At 35.2% G+C, this 22,884-nt stretch overlaps 2 protein-coding genes across 3 annotated transcripts; both read right to left on the bottom strand.

Annotated features, from left to right (window-relative positions):
• Positions 1-2,239: 2,239 nt before the first annotated feature.
• On the bottom strand, positions 2,240-11,185 carry LOC110713544 (serine hydroxymethyltransferase, mitochondrial-like). 2 transcript variants are annotated; one of them, XM_021892002.1, is made up of 16 exons: positions 10,910-11,185; positions 10,730-10,774; positions 10,538-10,624; positions 9,552-9,673; positions 9,398-9,474; positions 8,886-9,010; positions 7,969-8,061; positions 7,341-7,433; positions 7,033-7,230; positions 6,517-6,621; positions 5,290-5,355; positions 5,103-5,180; positions 4,627-4,738; positions 4,431-4,541; positions 4,071-4,240; positions 2,240-2,512 (listed from the first exon to the last, which is right to left on the bottom strand). In XM_021892002.1, exons 1-15 carry the CDS (start codon positions 10,997-10,999, stop codon positions 4,095-4,097), a joined length of 1,548 nt encoding a protein of 515 aa, XP_021747694.1. In that variant the 5' UTR covers positions 11,000-11,185; the 3' UTR covers positions 2,240-2,512; positions 4,071-4,094. The 2 variants fall into 2 exon arrangements, with proteins under 2 accessions (XP_021747694.1, XP_021747689.1); XM_021891997.1 differs by having other exon boundaries at positions 2,240-2,507; positions 10,910-11,184.
• A 1,405-nt stretch (positions 11,186-12,590) lies between these two features.
• On the bottom strand, positions 12,591-16,009 carry LOC110713540 (3-ketoacyl-CoA synthase 11-like). Its single transcript, XM_021891990.1, has 2 exons — positions 14,976-16,009; positions 12,591-13,536 (listed from the first exon to the last, which is right to left on the bottom strand). Exons 1-2 carry the CDS (start codon positions 15,756-15,758, stop codon positions 12,736-12,738), a joined length of 1,584 nt encoding a protein of 527 aa, XP_021747682.1. The 5' UTR covers positions 15,759-16,009; the 3' UTR covers positions 12,591-12,735.
• Positions 16,010-22,884: the final 6,875 nt, after the last annotated feature.

Genomic DNA, 22,884 nt, shown 5'->3' with positions numbered 1-22,884 from the left:
AAATTAAAGTAATAAAAACAAACACAACCAATGTGTTACAATCAAGTATTAATATCACTAAGAAATTACAGAAATTTCTAATGATTACACTAATGTGAAGTTTAATTACACTTGCCTTAATTCCAAGCCGATCAACCGAACATGAACATGAGAATTGCAACGTCCCTTGAGACTATGATCTTGATACACTGTCAAAGGCGTATGAATACTTTCCTAAAGGGATTAATTTCCCCCACACGTGCTTGGGTTAATCCGGAAATTCCCTTTGAGATACAATTGACAGCCCTTTCCGTTCTTATCACAAAGAATCGAAAACAAAGATGAATGATTCTCAAAGAAGGTTAAAATCAAGAAGTTTTTCTCAAATAGTTTGCAAGAAAATTTAGAGAAAAATGGGAGAATTCTTAGGGAGGAGATCAGAATGAATGTTCTGTTCTTTTTTTTTCTTTTTCGAAAAACCTCTTTTTTTAAAAAAAATAGAATCAACCGTATAAAACCGCAAAAACGGCAAGAAGCGCGGGCGCGTGCGAAGAGGCGCGGGCGCGCCACCACAGAAGCGCGGGCGCTCCACCATGGGGCGCGGGCGCGCCTCCTTCTTTGCCTAAAATAATTGAAATTCCAGGAAGTTAGCGCGGGTCGCGCCATGCCATGGCGCGGGCGCGCCTCCAAACTTTTCCAGAATTTCCAGAAACTCATCGCGGTTTATGCGCGGTTTTGACGCGGGTCGCGCCTAACTGGCGCGAGCGCGTTTCAGAAGCGCGAGCGCTCCTCCGACACTCTAAATTATCAACAATATTTTCATTATTTTTTTATCAAATCCAATTTTTTTTTTTAAATATCAATTAAATGTGAATTTCATTTTTAAGTTTAATAGTATTTTTTTATATAAGAATTAAAATAAATTGTTTCTTTTCTCTTAGATAAAATTTTCAATTTTAAAAGAAATTATTTTATTTTTATAATAAATTAAAACCTTTAATTTTAATCTTACGTGACACTTTAAAATAATAATCCTATGTGGCATAATCCTACTCGTAACGCTCTAAAAATACTAATCCTACATGGCGCTCTAATAATTTTTTAAAAATTAAAATCCTAGGTGGCTCTCTAAAATCTTGGGAAAAAACTCCCTATATATACTAGTTTTGTGCCCGGGCTATGCCCGGATTGTCCTAAACTTTTTAGCTTAAATGTTATATACGATCATATAACCCCTTTGAAAATGTAAAATATTTAGACACATGATATCATATCGCTTATTTATATAATCGTGTACTTTTTGTATTATTTGTAAATAAAATATCTATATTATTATTAACTTGATATTTTTTTTTGCACTTAAATTATTTCTAATGAACTGAAAGTATTTTTACCAAATTAAAATTATTTTTTCTGATTAAAAGTTATTTTTTACTGATTTTCTATTTTTTTTATTAAAATATATTATAAATGGATCTCATTTTAAAGAACTTTTTAAAAACAAATTTTATGATGAAAATAATAATGAGTTATAAGATATTTATAGAAAGTTATAATTAATTTTATATATATGAATATTAGAAGTATATCGATAATAAAACTCTATACAATATTTTTATCTTAAAAAATTTATCCAAAATTCGCTTACTTAGTATCCTATGTGTCACAATAATACCTATTTGTCGCCTACGTGGCTCGACACTTGGCAAAAAACTGAAATGCCAGGTGTCAATGTCTCGTGGCCTGGCTGCGACACCGGCTTTATATATTAGTGACATGATATTAGATTCATTAACCTTATTTAATTTTTTTGATTTTTTTTTTGGGAAAACATAAGTCATAATTGCATAATATTCAAGGTAAAGATTTCCTTATTTAAAGTCATGCCATCAATCCACAACCAATTAATTCCAAAAAACCTAAGTTAAAAATGGAACATATTTAATATGGTAGACCTTTTTAAAACACCCAAAATAGTATATGAGACTAACATTACGAAACGGAAGAAGCAATAATTAGCCTATCAAGCTAATTGAAACAATCAATAACCAAATAAATAGCATTTAAATTTTTTTTTTTTTTTTTCAAAGCCATCTACCAAATATGGCCATGAACGACCAATTTCGAATATTTCGTATAATTTACTGTTGACTTTGTACCATACTTCTGTAATCTCCCACCCAAATCTCTTTAAATCTTTACAATTTCAATGTAAAATGATTTCAAGATTTCAATGTAGATCTCAACTACGGAAGGGTGGTGCGCCTAAAGTTGACAAGATCTCATTGTTTGTGGTTGAAGCATAATTTGCTTGATACCAACCCTGAACACCAAATTTATTGAGTTAATGTTCCTTGAATATGTATTTATACATCAAAGTAGAGACGGAATTACATAATATACAGCTAATGGAGTTCAATAAACATGTGTTACATTGACTTTGCCCTCGGCTTCAAGATTATACATGTATATCCATATAATGGTCATCCCAGTCTGGTTCCATCAGCTTCTTTGGAGTTCAAAGTGACCTGTGCTACAAAAAAAAAAAAAAAAAAAAAAAAAAGAAAAAAAAGGCATTCAGAAAACAACTATACAAGCTCCAACAGCGTGCTGCAACCAACATACGAAACTTGTTCTAGGACACACTGATAGTAAATTCCTGCTTCCTCAAAAAGCAAATGATGTTCATCACTTCATGAATTGTATATTTGTATCACTTCATAAATTGTGACTTCAACATTGTTCGTGAGTGTAGCAAGCTCATATTACATCCCCAGAGGATGAAGCTAATTAGTGTAAATGGGGTATCACACATGTCTATACAAAAACCTGAGAGCATCTATAGTAAGTGTATCCGTTTGGGACAAATATCCCTCGAATTATCAATACAACCCTGCTCTGTGACATTTGGGCTAATCTGAGGCCTGACACTGGAGTTCAGACACAGTCACATCAAGAATGTAGCTATTGAACCAGGAGCAACCTACTTCAAACCCAAGTGCGACATCATAATGACCCCCTAATACAGTGAGTCAGTGACCATGTTTACAGATAAACAAGAAAAATAAACAAAATACCCAAGGCTCTAACTACAAACAATCACCTGACGATGAAGTAGCTCGCTTAATTTAAACTAAGAGTGTTTGGATTGAAGGAAATGGAAAGAAAAGAAGGGAAGGGAAATGGAGGGAGAGACTATCTTTTATTTGGATAACAAATTAGGGATGAAGGGAATTGGAGGGGCAAGAAAAATAAATAAAAAAATATAAAATACCCAAGGCTCTATCTACAAAGTACAAACAATCACCTGACAATGAAGTAGCTCACTTAATTTAAACTAAGAGTGTGTTTGGATTGAAGGAAATGGAAAGAAAAGAAGGGAAGGGAAATGGAGGGAGAGACTATCTTTTACTTGGATAACAAATTAGGGATGAAGGGAATTGGAGGGGTCCAACCAAAAAAAAAAGGGGGGGGGAATTGGAGGGGAGAGAAATGGAGGGATTAAATTCTATAAAAATGATCCCTCCAACAATGAAGAGAGTTGGAAGGAAAACTCTCCATTCTTCCTTCCCTCCCCCTCACCTCCCTCCCCTTAAATTCTTTTTCTATTACTTATGGGGAGAGATTCACAATGCCCAAAGTAGCCATTTAAATATATGTTACGAGAAAATGTTGGGACTGTGTTTTTTTTTTTTTTTTTTTTGACGGGAGAAAATTTTGGGACTGTTGAAACAGAAGAATTTCCATGGAGGTTATTCAAGTTGTTCTATTCATTGAAATAATCAATTTCCATGGAAGTTATTCAATTTAGTACTGTTTGTCACAACTTCCTTTGTTGATGTGTCTCATTTTGTGTTTTGATTATTATAAGGCCCGTTCTCTTCACTTTATTCAAATAATATTCTGTAAAAATAATTTCAGTTTAGCAAAAATAAGGTGAAAAGAAACAAAAACTACATATGTCAAGACTTCCCTAGCCTAAGAAAGGTGACAAGGACATCAAACTTAAAGGTAGGTCTCAATTATCATGCCTAGCATAGAGTAATTTACTATGGAAAATAATATCACATTTTCCATATCAAATAACCGACCTTGCAACTTGTAGAAAAGCTTGTTTAATTCTTGTACTTCATGGTTTCCTTTTCAAATCCAATTGTCGGAAATTGTTTTGCGTACTCCTCAACCTCATGTCTTAGCTTTGCTATCTCTGAATCAAAAGTACCTGACTGCAGGGTGGCAACGAAGTCCTTCAACTTTGTTCCTGATATGCAAAAGCAGTCAATATCATCACATTCACATAAGTAAAATGCTTTTAGATGCACCAGTTGTAAAATAATTTCTCTTTTCTCTTCTTTTTCATTTTTCCTCCTAACATAGACATATATCATATTTGCATGCACTTCAATACTACTTGGTGTTAGACATGGAAAAAGATGATGAGCAAGCGGTACCTTTAGTATCCGCCTTGATTTTTAGAGCCAGCTTGACAGCACCATCAAAATACTCAGCCACCTTAACAAAATCTTGTTCAACAAAACCCCGGGATGTTAGGGCAGGTGTTCCTGGAACATAAAGTAAGAAAATTTAATTTTAAGTTACAGGAAGCCAGAAAATAACAGAATAAATTCCATGGGTATGCCCTCTTACCCATCCTAATGCCACCAGGAACCATAGCAGAAACATCCCCAGGCACAGTGTTTTTGTTGGCTGCAATGTGCACAGCTTCCATAACCTTCTCTACTCTGGAGCCATCAATACCCTGACAAAGCAAGATCCAATGTAAGTGGCAAAGAAAAATCTTTCGTTACACTACATATAGAGCAAAGTAGCAAACATTTGTTACTCCAGTACACAAAATTTTACAGTGTGTCATCTGGGTAAATTAATACTCCATAATTCAATAAGTTGTCTCTGCTACCGCATGAAGTATTTTTTGCTACATATCATTTGACAAGATCTCTTAACCTAAGCAAATTGTTGATACTTCCAGGCAGCCAGCATTTATGTTACCTCTCTACGCTTATTATGATGTCAGCTAGACCAGAAGAAATGCAAAAGTTGCAAGAGAAAAATATAGAAAGATATTGTCAATAAGAAGTTATCATAAAAGAAGTCATCTTCACCTTGTTCTTCAGGTTCACCAAAACTAAATGATTGTCTGTTCCACCAGAAACAAGTTCATAGCCCATCCCAGCCAAAGCCTGCAGAATGTAGCATAAAGTAAAATTATTTTTCAACAAAGATAATTTTATTCAAATCCATAACTCATCCTAATAAACTTAGCATGCTAGCATGGCCACATAAATTTACCTCTGCAAACTTTGAGCAATTGGCAAGAACTTGTTCTTGGTATGCTCTGTATTCAGGAGTCATAGCCTGCATTTCCGCAAAGGTATCATGAGCCTCAATTCAGGAAACATTGAAATAGATGTCACAGACTGCTATAAGCAACTAGACACCCAAACAAGAGTTTGTATAGCTTTTAGAAGAGGAGGGGGAAGAAAGTCACCATAAATTGCTAAGTGAAAAGAAGTGTCTATAGAAGGCATATAGTAGAAATAAAAAAATCTCAAATGCTGGGGGTTTAGGGTGGTACATCATCCATGATCACAGCAATAGTTAGCAGAGCTGTTCAACCAATTTCAAATGAAAACCAGAGCAATTTACAGTCTTTTTGATAAATTGGGTTTTATATGGTTTTCTAATAATGATAAGCTTCAAACTTACAATTATAACAGATATGTAGAGTTCACAAATATTTGAATCAATACAAATTGTCATAAGATCAATTTGCTAGTCCTGCATATGAGTTACTCTGCTCATCATTAGCTATACTGAAAGCCACATCAACTATACCTAATCCTCTTAAGGGCATGGCATGACTCTGCTGGCATTCCAAGTAGATAAAAATTCCCAAGACTTTGGCCCTTAATAGTCTAAGTTACATTGAGGCTTTGCTCAGCAGAGGGGAATGAAAATATAATTAATATCAATTTAGAAAAGCAAGGATAAGGTGACTCAAACTGAAAAGTGAACAGTTGAGCCCAATACAATAATTCAAAAAGAATAGAAAAACAAAGTGATGGAAAAAACTCAATTTTTAAAAAATAAATAAGAAAGAAAGAAAAGAAATAGATTCTATAAAATCCAAATTCCTTAAAATTGAAATTTATCATAAAAAGAGAGTTATTTATATTTTATAGCCTAAACACTACTTGAAGTAAAAGATAACCATAAAAGATCCTGATATAAGCAAAACATTGGTTGCTTAGACTTCATAAACTGATATTAAGAGATTTACAAACCTAAAGAAATATACTCCCAAAAAAACATATACGAAGCAAAGTCAATCATCAACACACACACATAAAAAAACTCATTAGAGTAAGAGTTTGATCCCTTAAAAAAAAACTTGTTTACTATTTGATACATACTTTATATATGGAAAACTATTACTCCTATCTGTCAATATAACCAGATACAGCATCAATTAGCATCATTATGACTGGTACCGAACATCATTTTCATTACACAAACCTGTTTCAAAGCGACTGCTAAGGCAGTTATTGTATGATTGTGAGGACCACCCTGGAGACCAGGAAAGACAGCCTGATTGATTTTGTCCTCGTAGTCATACAGTACCTGCAGAAAATAACTAGAATTTAATGTCTTTCATAGAGGATAAATTGGACTATAAGGTAAAGCATACATAATATCGTCTCTCCATCCAGGATAAATGGTTACATATAATTATTTAGGATGTCAGGAAAATTTTGTTACAATTCCTAATATAGTAATGATTTGAATAGATTGGTCAATATGCCACAAGGCCAACTTCTTAGTAACTGATGGAAAGAAGATGAAAATTATCCAACTGTTAAGTAGGGTCTTATTGTCAAGTTATGCCATATTCATAGTTATGAGAGGTAGGGACAATGTGACTACTAATTCCGGACAGAGAGATTATATCATGAGCTATAAGAATCAAATAGTTGGCATGAGTTAAAAAGTAGTCACTTAGTTATAAAGCAACATATGAATTGAGCTGATTACCTCCTTCCCTTGTTTATTAATCTCCTTTACACCCTTTCTGAAGAAAATCATTGCTCCACGAGGTCCACGAAGGGATTTGTGGGTTGTTGTAGTCACAACATCAGCATAATCAAACGGTGATGGTACCACACCAGCTGCTACCAATCCACTGATGTGTGCCATATCTGCCAGCATGATTGCTTTCTGCTTGTCACATACCTGCCAAAAAAATCACAGATACTATTGTTACAGACCAGCATCCTCGGCGTGCTCCTTAAAAATAATTACTTTGTCTAACAAAGAGATTAGTTTAAAACAAAAGATGTTACCTTGCGGATACGTTCATAATCATAGAGTCGTGCATAAGCACTAGCTCCAGCAACAATCAATTTGGGTCTGAATAGTGTGGCGCTTTTCTCCATCTGCAATGGAGTTCCCAATCAAATGAGCTAAACAACAGCCCTATTAATGAAGCTTCATGCTTTTGGATTTAAGGTATTGCTTGGTAAAATTAACATTAACACAACAGGTCAACAGCAAATAATTGCTTGAATCAAGCTTATACAAGTCAAAGGTGCAAATATAATAAATTACAAAATTTTTTTGTCGTAACAGAAATGTCAATTGGAAGCAACAAAAACTATGCATTTCTTTAATGCTCAGTAGTTTAGACTGAGCATTCACTCATCCAGAGGATGAACTTTCTAAAAGCATATATTACATTGAATGATGACTAAGAATATTGACCAAGTTGACTTTTTTTCTTTTTAAAAACCATAGAAGGTTCAAAATGGGGTATTCGGTTCTCAATTCTAGAAAATAGGTGCATGGATGCTCAATTTCTAGCTACTTTTCAAGAAAAAGCTAATTATGCCTTAAAGAAAAAAAATATCCTAATTTTGGTAAGAAACCTTAGATATATTAGAGGGGTTTATAATAGAGGAAAAATTGGCCTACCTGATCATAATCAATATAACCAGTGCTTTCGTCTAATCTGTATGGCATTGTCTCAAAAAATATAGACACAGCCGATATCTTCTTGGTGTCTGTCTGCAACATAATAATAGAAGTTACAAGCTTAACTTACCAAAAAATTATTTAGCAAACAATTAACTGATAGGATGCATGCCACAAATTGTCCCCACATGTCATTTAACACAACATTCCAATATTCAAAAATTGTAAATTGGCAGAACTTACCACTGATCAAATTAAACGACAGCTATTTATGCAGCTCTAATTTTTTTTTTTAACACAAGGCTTAGATATCTAAGAAGACCATTAAATAGCTAACTCAAAGCTCCAATCTGATTGTCATTCATTAATCATTTGCTATGCTTGTTTTAATTGCAGAAAATGCTTTTTTCCAGTAACAATGCTTTAATAAAAGAAATTAGAGCATGTCCTTTTCCCCAATTGCTAACTTATCTGAAGTTATTGGAACTTCTTTGAACAAACTAGGATGTAGATGAGCTTTTCTAAGCTTATAAGAACTATTGAAGTCATGATTTGAACTTGGGAAATCCTTAGCTCATAGGAACTTATCTAAACATATGTATACTTATTTTTCTTGAAACTTAATTTTGAGGTGAAAAGGAATTTCCGTAAACCACTCATAATTGTTTTTAAACTTGTATATCAGTCAGCATTCCTTACAGTTGATCCTTACATCTAATAACCTGAGTCACAAGTTATGGAATAAATCAGTTAAACCAATCAATCACCCCCCCCCCCCCCAAAAAAAACAAAAAAAAAGCGCAACGCCTTACAACAATCATATATTAGAAGAATAGCCTATGTAGATAGATATATGCAATGTTCTAAGCACATAGATATTGACAATCTAATAATCAACAAAGTAATGAAACAAAGACCTGGTATCCATGTGAAAGATGTCCACCATGTGGAAGATCAAGAGCCATGATTCTATCATGAGGCTTCAAAAGAGCAGTGTAAACATGGAAGTTAGCCGGTGATCCAGAAAGAGGTTGGACATTCACTGCACACAATATAAAAAAGTTCCACAACTTTAGAAGCACAAGTGGGGGAGCAAACTCAATGAAATTACAACGCACATCTTCTGTTGTAATATGATGAGGTTTTCTGTAAGCACATATATATATATATATATTCTAATACCATAGAGATATAAGCTCCTAAGAAAATAAGGCCTTGATTTCTCTTTACGAGAAAAAGGATTTCTGTCTACGAGGGGAAGAGGATGTGCAGCCCCTATCCTGCAATATTAAAATGGGGACACAAACTTGGCTCTCTTACAAATTTGATCGGAGGTTGCAGTGTTGCACCCATGAGTGAGTTGGGTTTTAAGAGGATCAAAAAGTATTCAAGGTACAGGAAAATGAGCATTACAAATTAGAAAATTCACCTCCCCATTTTTCAGGGTCCAATCGGAATGCTTCCAATGCACGCTTTTGACACAAAGTTTCAGCCATATCGATGAATCTGAACAGAGGTTTAATCATAATTAGGAAGAGGAAATAAATATTAAGTTGATGCAGTAATAAAAGGAATAGACATACTCATTTCCACCATAATATCTTGCTCCTGGGTATCCTTCACTGTACTTATTGGTCATGACTGACCCAACAGCTTGCATAACAGAGACTGAAGTGAAATTCTCTGATGGGATAAGTTCTAGACCCTATTACCCAAACATGTCAACAGATGAATCAGGACAATTGTAAAAACAAAGAGTTTAAAAGATAAATGAACATAAAATTAGCATGAACAAACAATACTATTCACTACATGTGGTAAGTTTTTAATAGAATTTCCAGAGGAATAACTGTGAAGAAACACCTAACATCAAGTACATTTGAAATTGCTATGTTTTAGTATCAGAAGCAATATACGGAGGGAGTACATGTTAGATTCAATTGCAAATCTTTAGGTATCTCTTATACAAAATCACATGTTGATGGAAAGTTAATCATTAACAATTTTATTCTTCAAGATTGTATAATCAAGATGGTAGTGCACTTTAAACTAGTAAAGTATATACTAAATTCTAATGGTAATTTATCCTTTCAATATTTTTAATTAATAACATGTTAACTTTTAAAATATTCATCCACTATATTTGGCCACATTTTTCCATCAGTACAGTAGAATAAATCACAAAAGTAGGTAAAATGTTCTTAGATTTTTTTAATGTACCTTTTGTTTTTTTTATGAGTTTTAGTGTTTACCACTTTAACAATATTCACATATCTCATTTTGATAACACTTTGATAATTTATTCTTATTAATGTATAAAACTAAACCTACCATATAAATGTTTCTAGAATTTTCTCAACAAAATATTAATGATCAAAGTTACAATATATCAAGTTATTAACAAATGTGCAAAGTGAAAAAGAAAAACAAAGACCGTAGAGTTATACTTGGACAAATGTGAAAGTCAAATTATTACGATCAAACTAAAACGAAGGAAATACTCGGATAACAAAATCTGGACCCAATAATAATCCAAGTACTGTGAAAAGAAGAGAGAAAATGACAAAACCTTCCATTGCCTGGCCTTTTCGTGCTCAATGATGTCAGCAATCTCAGGATCAACAACCTCAAGGGGCGCATTCAATTGCTTCGGCCACTGTCCAATTATCCAATTGTTCTTAAATTCATCCAAAATTTCCAGTTCAAAATTCATATAAAGTACGAAATCAAACAACAATCATATCAACTAAATCATACAAACCGTCACAGAAACTTGCTTCTCCTTCTCAATTGCTGCTTCAGATGACTAAATCCAAAAATTCAAAATCACATATTAAGATTAAAAAAAAAAATATATATATATATATATATCAAACATGCAAAAGTTGTAATAAAATTCACAAAATCAACCAAAAATACGAAGTAGGAGAGAGAAAGTGACCATGAAGTAGAGAGGAGCGCCATTAAAGACGCTTCGAACAGGTTTGTTGGCGGAATTGGAGAGCTTGCGAAGCGCCATTGCCATCGCCATATTCTCTCTCCTTGGAGCTAAGAGTGGCAGACTGGTGTGAAATGTGGAGGGATAATGTGGGTGAGTTTTAAGTGGTTGCTAATAAAGGAAATTTTAAAATTAAAGGTTTAATTTTTGTGGCGTATTCGTTTTCTTAAATTGTAGCTTCATTTTCATGGATAGATTAGATTTATCTTCTTTTTGCGCGCACAAATGAAGGTGCCTATGTTTTGGGTTTCACCAACCACACAATCTACTTTGAAAAAGCAGGAGCAGCTACCAGGTGAGTGCAAGCGTTTGTAATAATTTCCGGATTGTATCATTTAACTTATGAAAAATGCTTAGGGCTATGTATAAGAAGTATATTAACAAAATATATTCATTAATTACACTGATTTGCGCGTTTGTTATGTATTTCTAAACTAATATAATAAAAGGAAAGATATTTAATGATTATTTGTAGTCCTAAGGGCTACATGTAGCATTATCCTTAACTTATTTTGTCTGTATGATATCCGTTCCCTTAATATTGTAACAAAGGAGGTAAGCACGGTTTTTAAGACAATGAGAGAGATAAAGAGAGCAAAAAGCATAAACCCATATGATGAGGATAGAGATAGAGAGAACGCATATACAAAAAAAAAAATGTTGCAACATTTAATGGAACGAAGGATGAATTGCTTGCATGATTGTAACTAGCTAATTAGTACTATGTAGCTGATTTATAGGAAAGATTGTATTGACTGGTTTAATTAGTTGATTGTAATAACTTGTTCGTTAATAGATGATAATAGTTAGTTGTGTTTAGTGTGTGTATATATATATATACAACCAAAAACCTAAATGTTCAATAAAGTAAGTTTATAAACTTCTTATAATGGTCTTGTTTGATAATTAGCTCGTAGCTGATTGTATTAACTTATTTGACTAGTTAATTATATTAATTAGTTTGACTAGCCGGTGGTAAAGAGCTAATTATGCAAAAGTGTATGATAAATAGCTATTGATTGTTAGTCGTTTTAATATACGTAATAATCAAAAAGTTCAAAGTGATTTTTTTAGCCTAAACTCCATCAATATTTTGTTTACCGAACTTCCCAAAGCTTACTCAAAATGGCCAAATATCTAATCGGCCTCGTATATACTTAGTTAGTATATAAAAACTCAAACCACTAACGTCAAGTGTCATTCCTTTCTTTAATCAAATTTTTGTAACAAAAAATATGATTTTATTGCTAATATAATCTATGTATTTAATGACGTTTTTCACATTCTCTATAACTTAATATTGTTAGTGAATACATATCATATTCATTCTCACACAAAAATTGTATAATCATAAAAAAAAAATATTAATTTTAACCCGAGTTGACTTTATACAACCCGTGCATTATACGGGCCAAAAGACTAGTTCATAAGATGAAAGCTCTCCAAAAAGTCTTAAACCCAAAGTAGTTTTATGGAACAAAATTGTGTTTAAAGTCCTTAGTAAGTCCAATTATTTACTAGGTTCAGTATGCTTATTTAAGTATTTAACAAAAGAGCAAATTTTGATTCATCAATAAATGAGAAGACAGAATACTGGAGGAGAGTTAAATACTTCAGACTAAAAAGTCATGAACAAACCATGTATTATTAAGTAGCGTAAATTATAAGAAAACCAAAGAAGGTGTACATGGAAATTAAAATACAACGAACATAGTCATATCTATAATTATACAGAGTAAATTATAAGATGGAATGTTTACTTAGCTAGTTCAGAAGGTTGGCATGACTATAGGTGATACTTGAGGTACGTTAACCGGATAATAATCAATCTCAACCATCCAAGGATTTCCTTCTTCATCTTTAGGATTAATGTTACGCAAAGCACGCCAAACCGCGCTATTACACTTGAATCCAGATCCAAATCCAATCTGCCAAGTCCTGTCACCTCTTTTGATCCTCCCCTTAGCCTCAAGGTACGCAAGCTCGTACCATAACGAACTACTAGACGTATTTCCGTACCTATAAAGAGTCATCCTAGAAGGCTCCATATGTAATTGAGAGAGCTGGAGGTTCTTCTCTAACTCGTCAAGAACGGCTCTTCCACCGGCATGAACACAAAAATGCTCGAAAGCTAGCTTGAAATCTGGCACGTATGGCTTAAGTTTGTGCATACGTAACACTTTTTTTCCAAGTAACACGACTAAAAATATAAGTTGTTCGGATATTGGAAGAACTAAAGGCCCGAGAGTCGTGATGTTTGTCTTTAAAGCGTCCCCTGCCATTGTCAATAGGTCCTTAGAAAGGGCAATGCCACGAAGTCCTGTTTCGTGGTCGTCTTGTTGGTATACGCAACTATAGCTATTGTCGTTTGCACCTTTATTGGTGCGGACGACATGTACCAATTGATATTTTGATCGACGACGATCAATACGCTTGTTGGAGAGGAGGATTGCAGCAGCGCCCATCCGGAAAAGGCAATTTGAGATGAGCATTGAACGGTTGTTTCCACAATACCAATTTTGTGTCAAGCACTCTAAGCTGACAACCATAGCATATGAATTGGCATGCACCTATTGCAACAAACACAACACATGAATTTAATTAATAGGAGTAACTAAACACATGAATTTAATTAATAGGAGTAACTAAACACATTAGACATTTAGGCCCCGTTCATTTCATCTTATTTTTGCTGAACTGAAATTATTTTTACTGAACTGAAATTATTTTGCTGAACTTAAATTATTTTTACTGAATTGAAATCAATTTTACTGAACTGAAATTGTTTTTGCTGAACTGAAATTATTTTATTGATTTTCTATTATATTTCTTCTTTATAGTAACTAAATTTTACTGAATTGAACTTATTTTTATTGAACTGAAATTAATTTTACTGAACTGAAATTATTTTTACTTAATATTATTTTTTTAAGGTGAAGTGAACAGGACCTTAGTCAGCAGTTTTTTTGTTGACAAATTCAATAATAATAATATTATTATTATTTTTATTATTTTATTATTATTATTATGGATCATTATAGTGTCTGGTTCAGTCGGCTTTGGGTATCAATTTAAATTTTAGTCATCATTTTTGAGTCACTATTTAGTTTCAAAACCAAAAAATCTGGTACGTGGACTAAAAAGCTTACTAGTAGAAGAGTAAGGCCAATTTATTTGTTTTGATAGAGAAAGAGAATATCATGCGAAATAATATTAATAATGTTAAGATTGTATCTCTAATTTCTTGTAATTCGGTTGACTTTGTAGATTTTTGTTACCTTTTATAATAATAATAATAATCCATTCATTTATTTATTTATGCATGTTAATCTTGCTTTAAATCTTTATACTACCCTCCTCAAAAAAAAAAATCTTTATACTACCTCCGTTTCTTATTATGTGTAACAAAGGGGTATTATTTGTAAGACATAAAATATTCCTTGGTTGCACATGATGAGAAACGAAGGTAGTAATTTCAATGAAAATATCCTAGACTTTCTCGACAATCATATAAGAAAAAAAATTCAAATTTGATTTTGTTTGGTTCGTTTTGATGTGTAGTTTTAAAACAATTTTTTTAAAGTACATAATTGAATATATTTCTGCTAAGGAGTAACATGTGTAGAATAAAAAAATTGGAATTGTGCAAGATATGAAAGAATACTAACAAAATGAACCAGAGGATAATATCATCATGTTGGCCTGGTTGTTTCTTGTGAACATACTTGTATAAATATATAATCTTTTTATGTATTTCATATTTCATAGCTAAACTAATTTAATTAAGTCACAACTCTCTTGAAGTTTTTTCCCTATATATTCATGTTATTATCCCATTTAACATTTGAGCAAGCTAACTAACTACTTTTTACATATTCATTTAAATATATCAGGCAAACCATCCTTAAAATAATCAATCATTCATGATGTCACGAATATATTTTCAAGTATTTTATAGTACTATTATATTGTATATATGTAATTAAGTTGCATGCAATTGACAGCAAACCTTTAAAAGATCTTTAGCAAGATCAATGGAAATGAGGCCAGCACTGCATCCCATGCCACCAAGATTATAAGTGACAACATCTTCCTTAAGCTTGTAATGGTTAACCACCGTTGCACAAAGTGAAGGCAAAGGATTAAAAACACTACAATTTATTGTAAGTATCCCAATTTCCTTAGGCAAAACCTTTGTTTTTGCAAGCAATTCATCTATTGCTGAAAACATGAGATTTTCCGCCTCCTTCCTCGCCTCGTCCATCGTTGTATTCGGAGGGACTTGGATCACAGCCTCCGGCAAGTACGTCTCATCGCCTACCCCGGACTTCTCAAACAACTTCCTTTGAAACTCAACGTTCTCTTGAGTGTATGTCCCGCATTGAGCTATTCTATCTACGCATGTCGCCTTACTTGTCCTACGGGAAGGGTGTGGCTTACAACAAGCAAAATCGACTAAGTACACCGTCTTCCTGGTGCCCCTCAGGTAAAGAAGAAGCATAGCCAGGAAGACAAAAGGGACAAGTAGGGAGTCGCCGATAGAGTGATGGTTAAGTTTGAGAAGATTATCCCGTAGTTGGGATAAGTCTTGTTTGGTAAGAGGGAGGGCTACGAGTGGAATGAAAAAGATGAACAACATCAAGTATATTGCATTCGAGATGAGATAATGGTAACCAAGTTTTACATACTTGAGCTGAATTGAAGTGTAATAGTTTAAAGGGGTCTTCTTTTTTGGAATTTCTACTTCTTGTGAAGTTGTTGATTTTGAGATTTTCTTAGCATAATCTGCCATAGTTGGTTTTTTTTTTCTTTTTTTTTTTGGTAGAAGTTAGAAATGTGCGTAAGAGTTGAACTAACTTCATCACTTTATAGACTTTTTTCTAACGGAGTAGTTTAATGGTACACTACTCTGCAGTCCGCACTATAAGGTCAGTTGGTCACTTTAGTATGAAAAAATTAATGCATAACCAATTATTATTTCATCCATATCCAGAATGATGCAGAGTAACTAAATTTTTACCTGAACGAAAATTGATCAAGTCAGATCCAAGTTCTGACTTAAAATTTTATATGACTAGAACTATTACACTATATTATTGTTAGACCTACACTTATTATTACTTTGATAGCATAATCAAATTTATCCAACATAATAGTGTTCAATCACAATCAATTGTATCGGTCTTCATTTCTATAGCCGACTAAGGATTTTAATCTTTTTACCTTATTTTTATTAATTTTAATTTACTCTTAATATAAATTAAATCATAAAAATAACACCAATAGTTTACAACGATAACAATTTATACGAAACAAAAAAAATTAGATCAAACCACATCAGAAAAATTGATCAACCAAATCAACTCATACCATAACAGATGTCAAAAACTAAAAATCAGAATCATTTTAAAATTCAATGAGAACATAATATAAAGTGAATAAGTTATATGTGAATAAAAATCTGGAAAAAGAAAATAAATATACATATCTAATTGCATAGTTCTGGTCTTCTGGACTTATGGGTCTGCAAATCTGCAATGTTATAAATGTTTGTTTCACGTTTAACCTTCGATTCACACTGCGCATAACAAGGAAATTTGGTAAAGTGGGAAACACTCAATTTATTAATCGGACAGACGGAAGTGGAAATTTGGCATGAGAAAATGCATGCATGTGCTACACTTGACAACATGAAAGTAGAGTGCATTTCCTATGTTTTCTTAACTACATACTCCGCACTTATTTTAGTCAATTGTTATACACTTAGTATTTAATATTTGTTTACAAGTTTTGACTTTGGATATTATATACACAAATTATTTTGATTTTCATTTTTTATTTATAGCTTACAAAATAGTTATGTGAGATCTTATTCGATTCATCTCGATGTATATTTTTTAGATAATAAATAGTTAGCATTTTTCTGCGAAATAACATATTTTGTATACAACTATTAAGTTTTTATTTACAAAAATTAAGTGTATATGTTTCCAAATTCAACGCAATGAAAGAAATTTTAGTTGAAATAGTTAGATTGCTTTTGTGTAATGACTAATGACACAAGTACACAACTCATACAAATCTAATGTTTTAACAATACAAAAGCCTCAGATTTCTAGCTAATTATCATGCTGCTAATTACTAGATAATATTTTTACTTATTTAAAAAAAAATTGTTGACTTTAAATTTGTAATTTTTTTTTTAGGAAAAGTAGATCTTCTATACTATATATTAAAATACGTTCTTAATCAAGAATACACGCCACGTGTCACCCCTCTTTTCCACCAAAAAGATGCCACGTCACCAAGGAGAATTATACATGAACGGTACATGTCAATTAAAAAATATGCTTATGTCGAGAATTGAACTCGGGTCCATTAGAAAATAAATAAGAAGCCATACCATCTTTGCTATGTAACATTTTTGCTTATTTATTCTTCTTAAATATACTTAATGTAGGCCACAAGGTTTTGATATTTTTATTTTTATTTGTATTTTGTTCAACTAAATCTATAATAAAAGTATTTAAGATTATTATAATACATGAAAACTATAATATGAAGAAAATAATATTTAAAGTATAGACCCGGGGTATCGTCCGGGCTAAACACTAGTTTGTAATTAAAAGACAATAATTGCTCATTAAATTTGGAAATTGCTTTATTATTGTTTGAAGCACCAAATTAAAACTTTCACTATATTTAGTACTTATTCTCTTTTTTTATCCATGTGTATGTTCTTCTACTCAGGTTCATTTTAGGCAAATTGTTATTAAAAAAGACATTGGGGTATCTTCTTGAGGCTAAAATGTATGTTAAAAATAGATGAGCGTGATGTTCTCGTTATCTTATTAGACTGAACTTATTAATATTTATCTAAACTTATTAGACCTGTTTCGGGGTTTTTTGAATGTCCTGCGGGAGAGTTACAACACCAAGACTGACCTCTGGATGTCTGTACCTGCAAAACAACGGAGACTCCTGTGGGTGGGAGTTCCGCCTCCGACGATCAAGTTAGAACGTGTTCGAAAGTAAAGATGCGGAAAGTAAAGGGGATCGGGCTCCTCTTGGAAGGAGAGTGATTATCCAACTGTCTGAGACAGTCTCAATATCCGAGCCTTAGCTCTCGAGGAGTGCAATTAATGCTGGGTTTAATGCGCAGCAATCAATGTACACGTGTGTTTTTTGAATTTCTGAATGATGTTCTTAGAGGGAACATCTCCCTTTTATAGGGTCTTGAAATGTGTGCCCAGTACTAGGTTTTCAGAAACCTAGGACTGACTGGGCTTGCCTAGGTATTTGGGCCCTTAAAGACCACTTTCCTAGTTGGCCATCTGTTTGCCACGTGTCGTGGCCTGATTGGTCCACCTTGGACCTCTCACGAGGTGACACGTGGCGGGCTCTGGTTGGTCCACGTGCATGACATGTGGCAGAGTATAATTGGTCCACGTAGTGGGATAAATCCCCTAATCATTTGCCCCTCACAGGGGTGACGTGGCATGCCAATCAAAATTTTTACCCTGTGAGGGACAAATGATTGGCTAACGGTGGCCTCTGATTGGCTAACAGTTTTTTACCCTTTTTTTTTTTTACTAACCCTTGAAATTATCCCCCTATAAATAGAGGGTGTCCAAATCATTTGGACATTCTAGAACTTTTTTCAGACAAAATTTTTGACTTAGAAGCTCTGACATTTTGGACGACTGCCGATTGCTTTTGGACCGCTTGCTTAAACAATAGCCCGTTTCTTAAGTACTTCCAATCTTTTCTTAAAGGTAACCACCTGCTTTCTTTCGCATTTTCTCTTTGTTTCTCTTTTTCTTTTTGAAAATGGTTTCCCAAAAGCACACAACACGGCCTAGGTTAGTGATCTGCCGGTCACCGGGGACGGCTGAATATAGAACTAGGAGTGCTGACCGCCCCTTGCTGAATCACCCTTTGCGAACTGCCCCATGTCCGACTGTCTATGTGTCTGTGCAGGAAACCATGGCTAGAACAAAGAGAACCGTAAGGGTAATAAATTCAGACGGCTCTTCCTTTTATGCGTCTGTCAGTGAATTGTCTGACATGCCGCCTGGTGCCCCAAGCACTCCCAATGATTCCATTTTAGAAGAATTAGGGGAGGAGGTTCAAAATGAGATGCCAGGATTTGTTGACCTAGCCCACCGGGCAGACTCCTCATCCGAGAGCTCAGACAACGACTCTGAGCTAAGTACTTCCAAAAAATTCTCAGATGAGTTTGAAGAGAGGCACTCTCAGCTAGAGACTGCGCGAGAGTCCCTCTCAGTAGAATTGGGAGCAGACTGGCGGGAGCCGTCTAGCACCAACCGAGAGCAATATGTCGCCTACTATCATCATGTTCCCGCAGGCAAGCGGAAAATGATGGCGGAAAAAATTGGGTCTTCAGAGCTAACCATGTCATGGGGCATGGTTATGTCCTATGCGCGTCGGATGTCGAGGACATTGTAGTCTGGCCCGAGCAGTCCAGCTAGGGGACGCATGCTTTGGCTGCTATGAGGCGGCTATTAAGGCTGGCCTGAGATTTCCTCTACATTCGGCTGTAGAGAATATTTTGGATGGATACCAGCTAGGTGTCTAGCAGCTATCCCCAAACTCTTGGTTCAACATCTTGGGCTATGTTGCCGGCTGCGAAATGCATGAGGTAGAGCCAAGCTTTGAAGCATTCGCTCACATGCACTACCTCAGCCAGACCCCGAAGATAAGCGAGACCGGCTAATATCAGTGGTCTAGCCACAAGGGTTATATGATGACTGTGGGGAAGGAGAACGAGTGGAAATATTGGAGGAACACTTTCTACATTGTCTCCAGCCCTGACACAGTCACGAACAAAAAATTCAATAGGTGGAATAGGAACCCACCTTTCCTAACAGGCGGTTCTGAGCTGCCGCTTGTTCCCCGTAAAGCAAAAGAAGAGATCCTTGACAGAGGGCTCTTCAAAGTAGACATCCAGGCAAACCCCGAGAGTGGGGCGAGGGAGTTCATTCCTCAAAATTATATTCCCAAGTATAACTGGCACAACAAGAAAACAGCTTATTTCCGACGGAACATTTCCGTCGGAAGAAGAGAAAAATTCCGCCGGAACAAGCCTGTCGCAAAATACTTCGTAGGAAATTTGGGGTATTCCGAGGAAAATTCCGTCGGAAAACACATTTCCGGCGGAATTTCCGACGAACTTTAGTCCGTCGTAAAAGATATTGACTTTCAACGTCAGTCCGTCGGAAAGTTCCGACTCAACAGTCCTCGGAAATTCCGTCGGAACAATATACTTCAGACGGAAAATTTCGTCGGAACAATTACCCTTCCGACGGACTTTTCCGTCGGAAGGTTAACTCTTCCGACGAATATTTCCGTCGGAAGGATTAACTTTCCGACGGAATTTTCCATCGGAATATTAATTGTTCCGACGGAATATTCCATCGGAAGTTTAATTGTTCCGACAAAATTTTCCGTCGGAAATTATGTTTCTTCCGTCGGAATTATTCTGTTTTATTTTACAATTAAATGTAATTAGTATTTCGTAACCTATAAATCCTGCACCTAATCCTGCACCTAATTACCCAAATTAATTTATAATTTAATTACCGAAATATTTTTATATATTAATTTGTAATAATGTATACATTGGGTCCTAGTGTCCTACTATACAACATAATCTAAATACATCTACATACAATATAAACAAATTTTAAGCTACAGCCGGAGTACCTTGCCCTGCACCGCCGCTATCCGGGTCGGGGTCTCGAGGTTGATGCGGAATGTTGGAACATTGGTCGGTGTTGGAGAATCGACGCATCATCTCTTCAAACCTCTCTTGGTTTTTCCTTTCTATTTCCGCCAATCGAGCCTCCATCTCGAGTTCCACTTCACTGAGCCTAGCTTGCACCCTTTGCTCCACCCTCTGCTCCACCTGATCCTGCATCTGGGAAAGCAGGGAAGGTGTGTAACGCTCGGAAGACTTGGAACCTGTACCCTTCCTGCTGGCATAATACAGCTCAGAACCTTCGCCAAGTCCCTTCACACGACCCTTCTTGTTGCGACCACCTACAGTTTTCCAATATAGCTCAATTGGAGTCTTCTAAATCCCTTGGGTGCTTGCTTCTTCGGCTCTCTTCTAGAAGGCCTCCTACAAGATACACAGTTGAAAAGGTGCACAAAGATGTAAGTAAAATTCAGCTTTCTGAACAAAATAGAACCAAGAAGTGCCTATACGACCTATTCCTTGCCTATTTCCTACATATATAACCAAATTAAATATTTCTTTCTCATAACATGTCTATTATAGGTAGTTTTAGGTGTACATGCATTGAAATGCCAAAAACAATCAAGGAATCAAGTTTTGGGCACGAATTGGACCGAAATAGGACCAACTGAGGCCTCTGCGACCTATTCCTTGCCTATTTCCTACATATCTAACCAAATGAACCATTTCTTTCTCATAACATGTCTATTATAGGTAGTTTTAGGTGTACATGCATTGAAATCACATAAAAAATCAAGGAATCAAGTTTTGGGAACGAATTGGACCGAAATAGGACCAACTGAGGCCTATGCGACCTATTCCTTGCCTATTTCCTACATATCTAACCAAGCTTCACTATCACTAGGGTGTGCCATTGTGCCTTGAACTCGGGGATGTTTGTAATGCCATGTCATTTCCTCCGAAATGTTCTTGGTTGTAAAGAGCCTTTGCAACCTGGGTGTGATCGGGAAGTAAAACAAAACGTTCAAAGGCACGTCACTACCCTTGGAATTCTGCTTGTATCGGTCGCTGCCACACACCATACATGTCGACAGCTGAGCATCAGCCTTCCAAAACAACATACATCCTTTCGGGCATGCGTGAATCCTTTCATGAGGCAGTTCCAAGCCCTTCACAATCTTCTTCACCTCATAGAATGTGTCGGCCATATGGTTGTTGTTAGGAATTGCTTCACTGAGCAAAGAAACAAACCCATCAACACATCTGTGGGGCAGGTTATACTCGCACTTTAGACTAGTGATTCTAGCGGCCATCTCTAGCATAGACAACAAACTCCCTTTGTATAATGGTCGTTCAGAAGCCTTCAACAAATCTAGAAAATGCTTAGCTTGTGCATTAGGCTCCTCCTCTGATGAAACACTAGCTTGCTCTGAATTCCCTTGCTCCTGACTATGACCAAAAGCATCGAAAACCATGTCACGGTATTCGTTGGACCGCCGTTCAGGAACTCTCGGAAACCCTTCCCCGTGGCACATCCACTCATAGTAATTAGGTATAAAACCCGTGCGAAACAGATGAATTTTTACCGTTTCTGGATCCCAAAGTCGTTTATTCTTACATTTAGCACATGGACACCTAACTTAGTTCGGGTTACTACTCTCGGGATTATCTTTGACGTATTGAATGAATTCATCAACCCCCTTCACGAACTCTGGATTAATACTTTGCCCAACCCTCCTTTCATACATCCAGCTACGTTATGTTCGTTTCATGATTACAACTTCTACACAACTCACACATATGTATAATCACATTAGTCATAAAGCCTATTTCCTAGTCATAATCCACCATAGTGTTATGGAAATGCAAATGAGATTTGAAATGCTTCCAAAGGGTCCTTATCACTCCAACCTAACCCATCCTTGTACGTTTAATCTCACTAGTGAATGTAAGCCAGGTTTTCAATTCTATGGAAAATCCGCCAGCATTTCCCTACAGTTCTCCAAGTACACGATGTAGGCGAATAAACACACCTTCATATGTACCTAGAGAACATTGTAGAGAAATGACAGGCAGGATATTCCCTAGAATCAATAACAAGGCATACATTCACCACCTAAGTGAGAAATAGCGTACAAGGACAGTCCCAACCGGGGACTATTCAAGACATACTCCTAATGTGTATGCCTTGAACGGG

Source organism: Chenopodium quinoa, unplaced genomic scaffold, assembly GCF_001683475.1.
Source record: "Chenopodium quinoa cultivar QQ74 unplaced genomic scaffold, ASM168347v1, whole genome shotgun sequence".
NCBI lineage: Eukaryota > Viridiplantae > Streptophyta > Magnoliopsida > Caryophyllales > Amaranthaceae > Chenopodium > Chenopodium quinoa.
The sequence above is the reverse complement of the archived record's forward strand: the minus strand, read 5'-3'. Positions and strand labels throughout refer to the sequence as shown.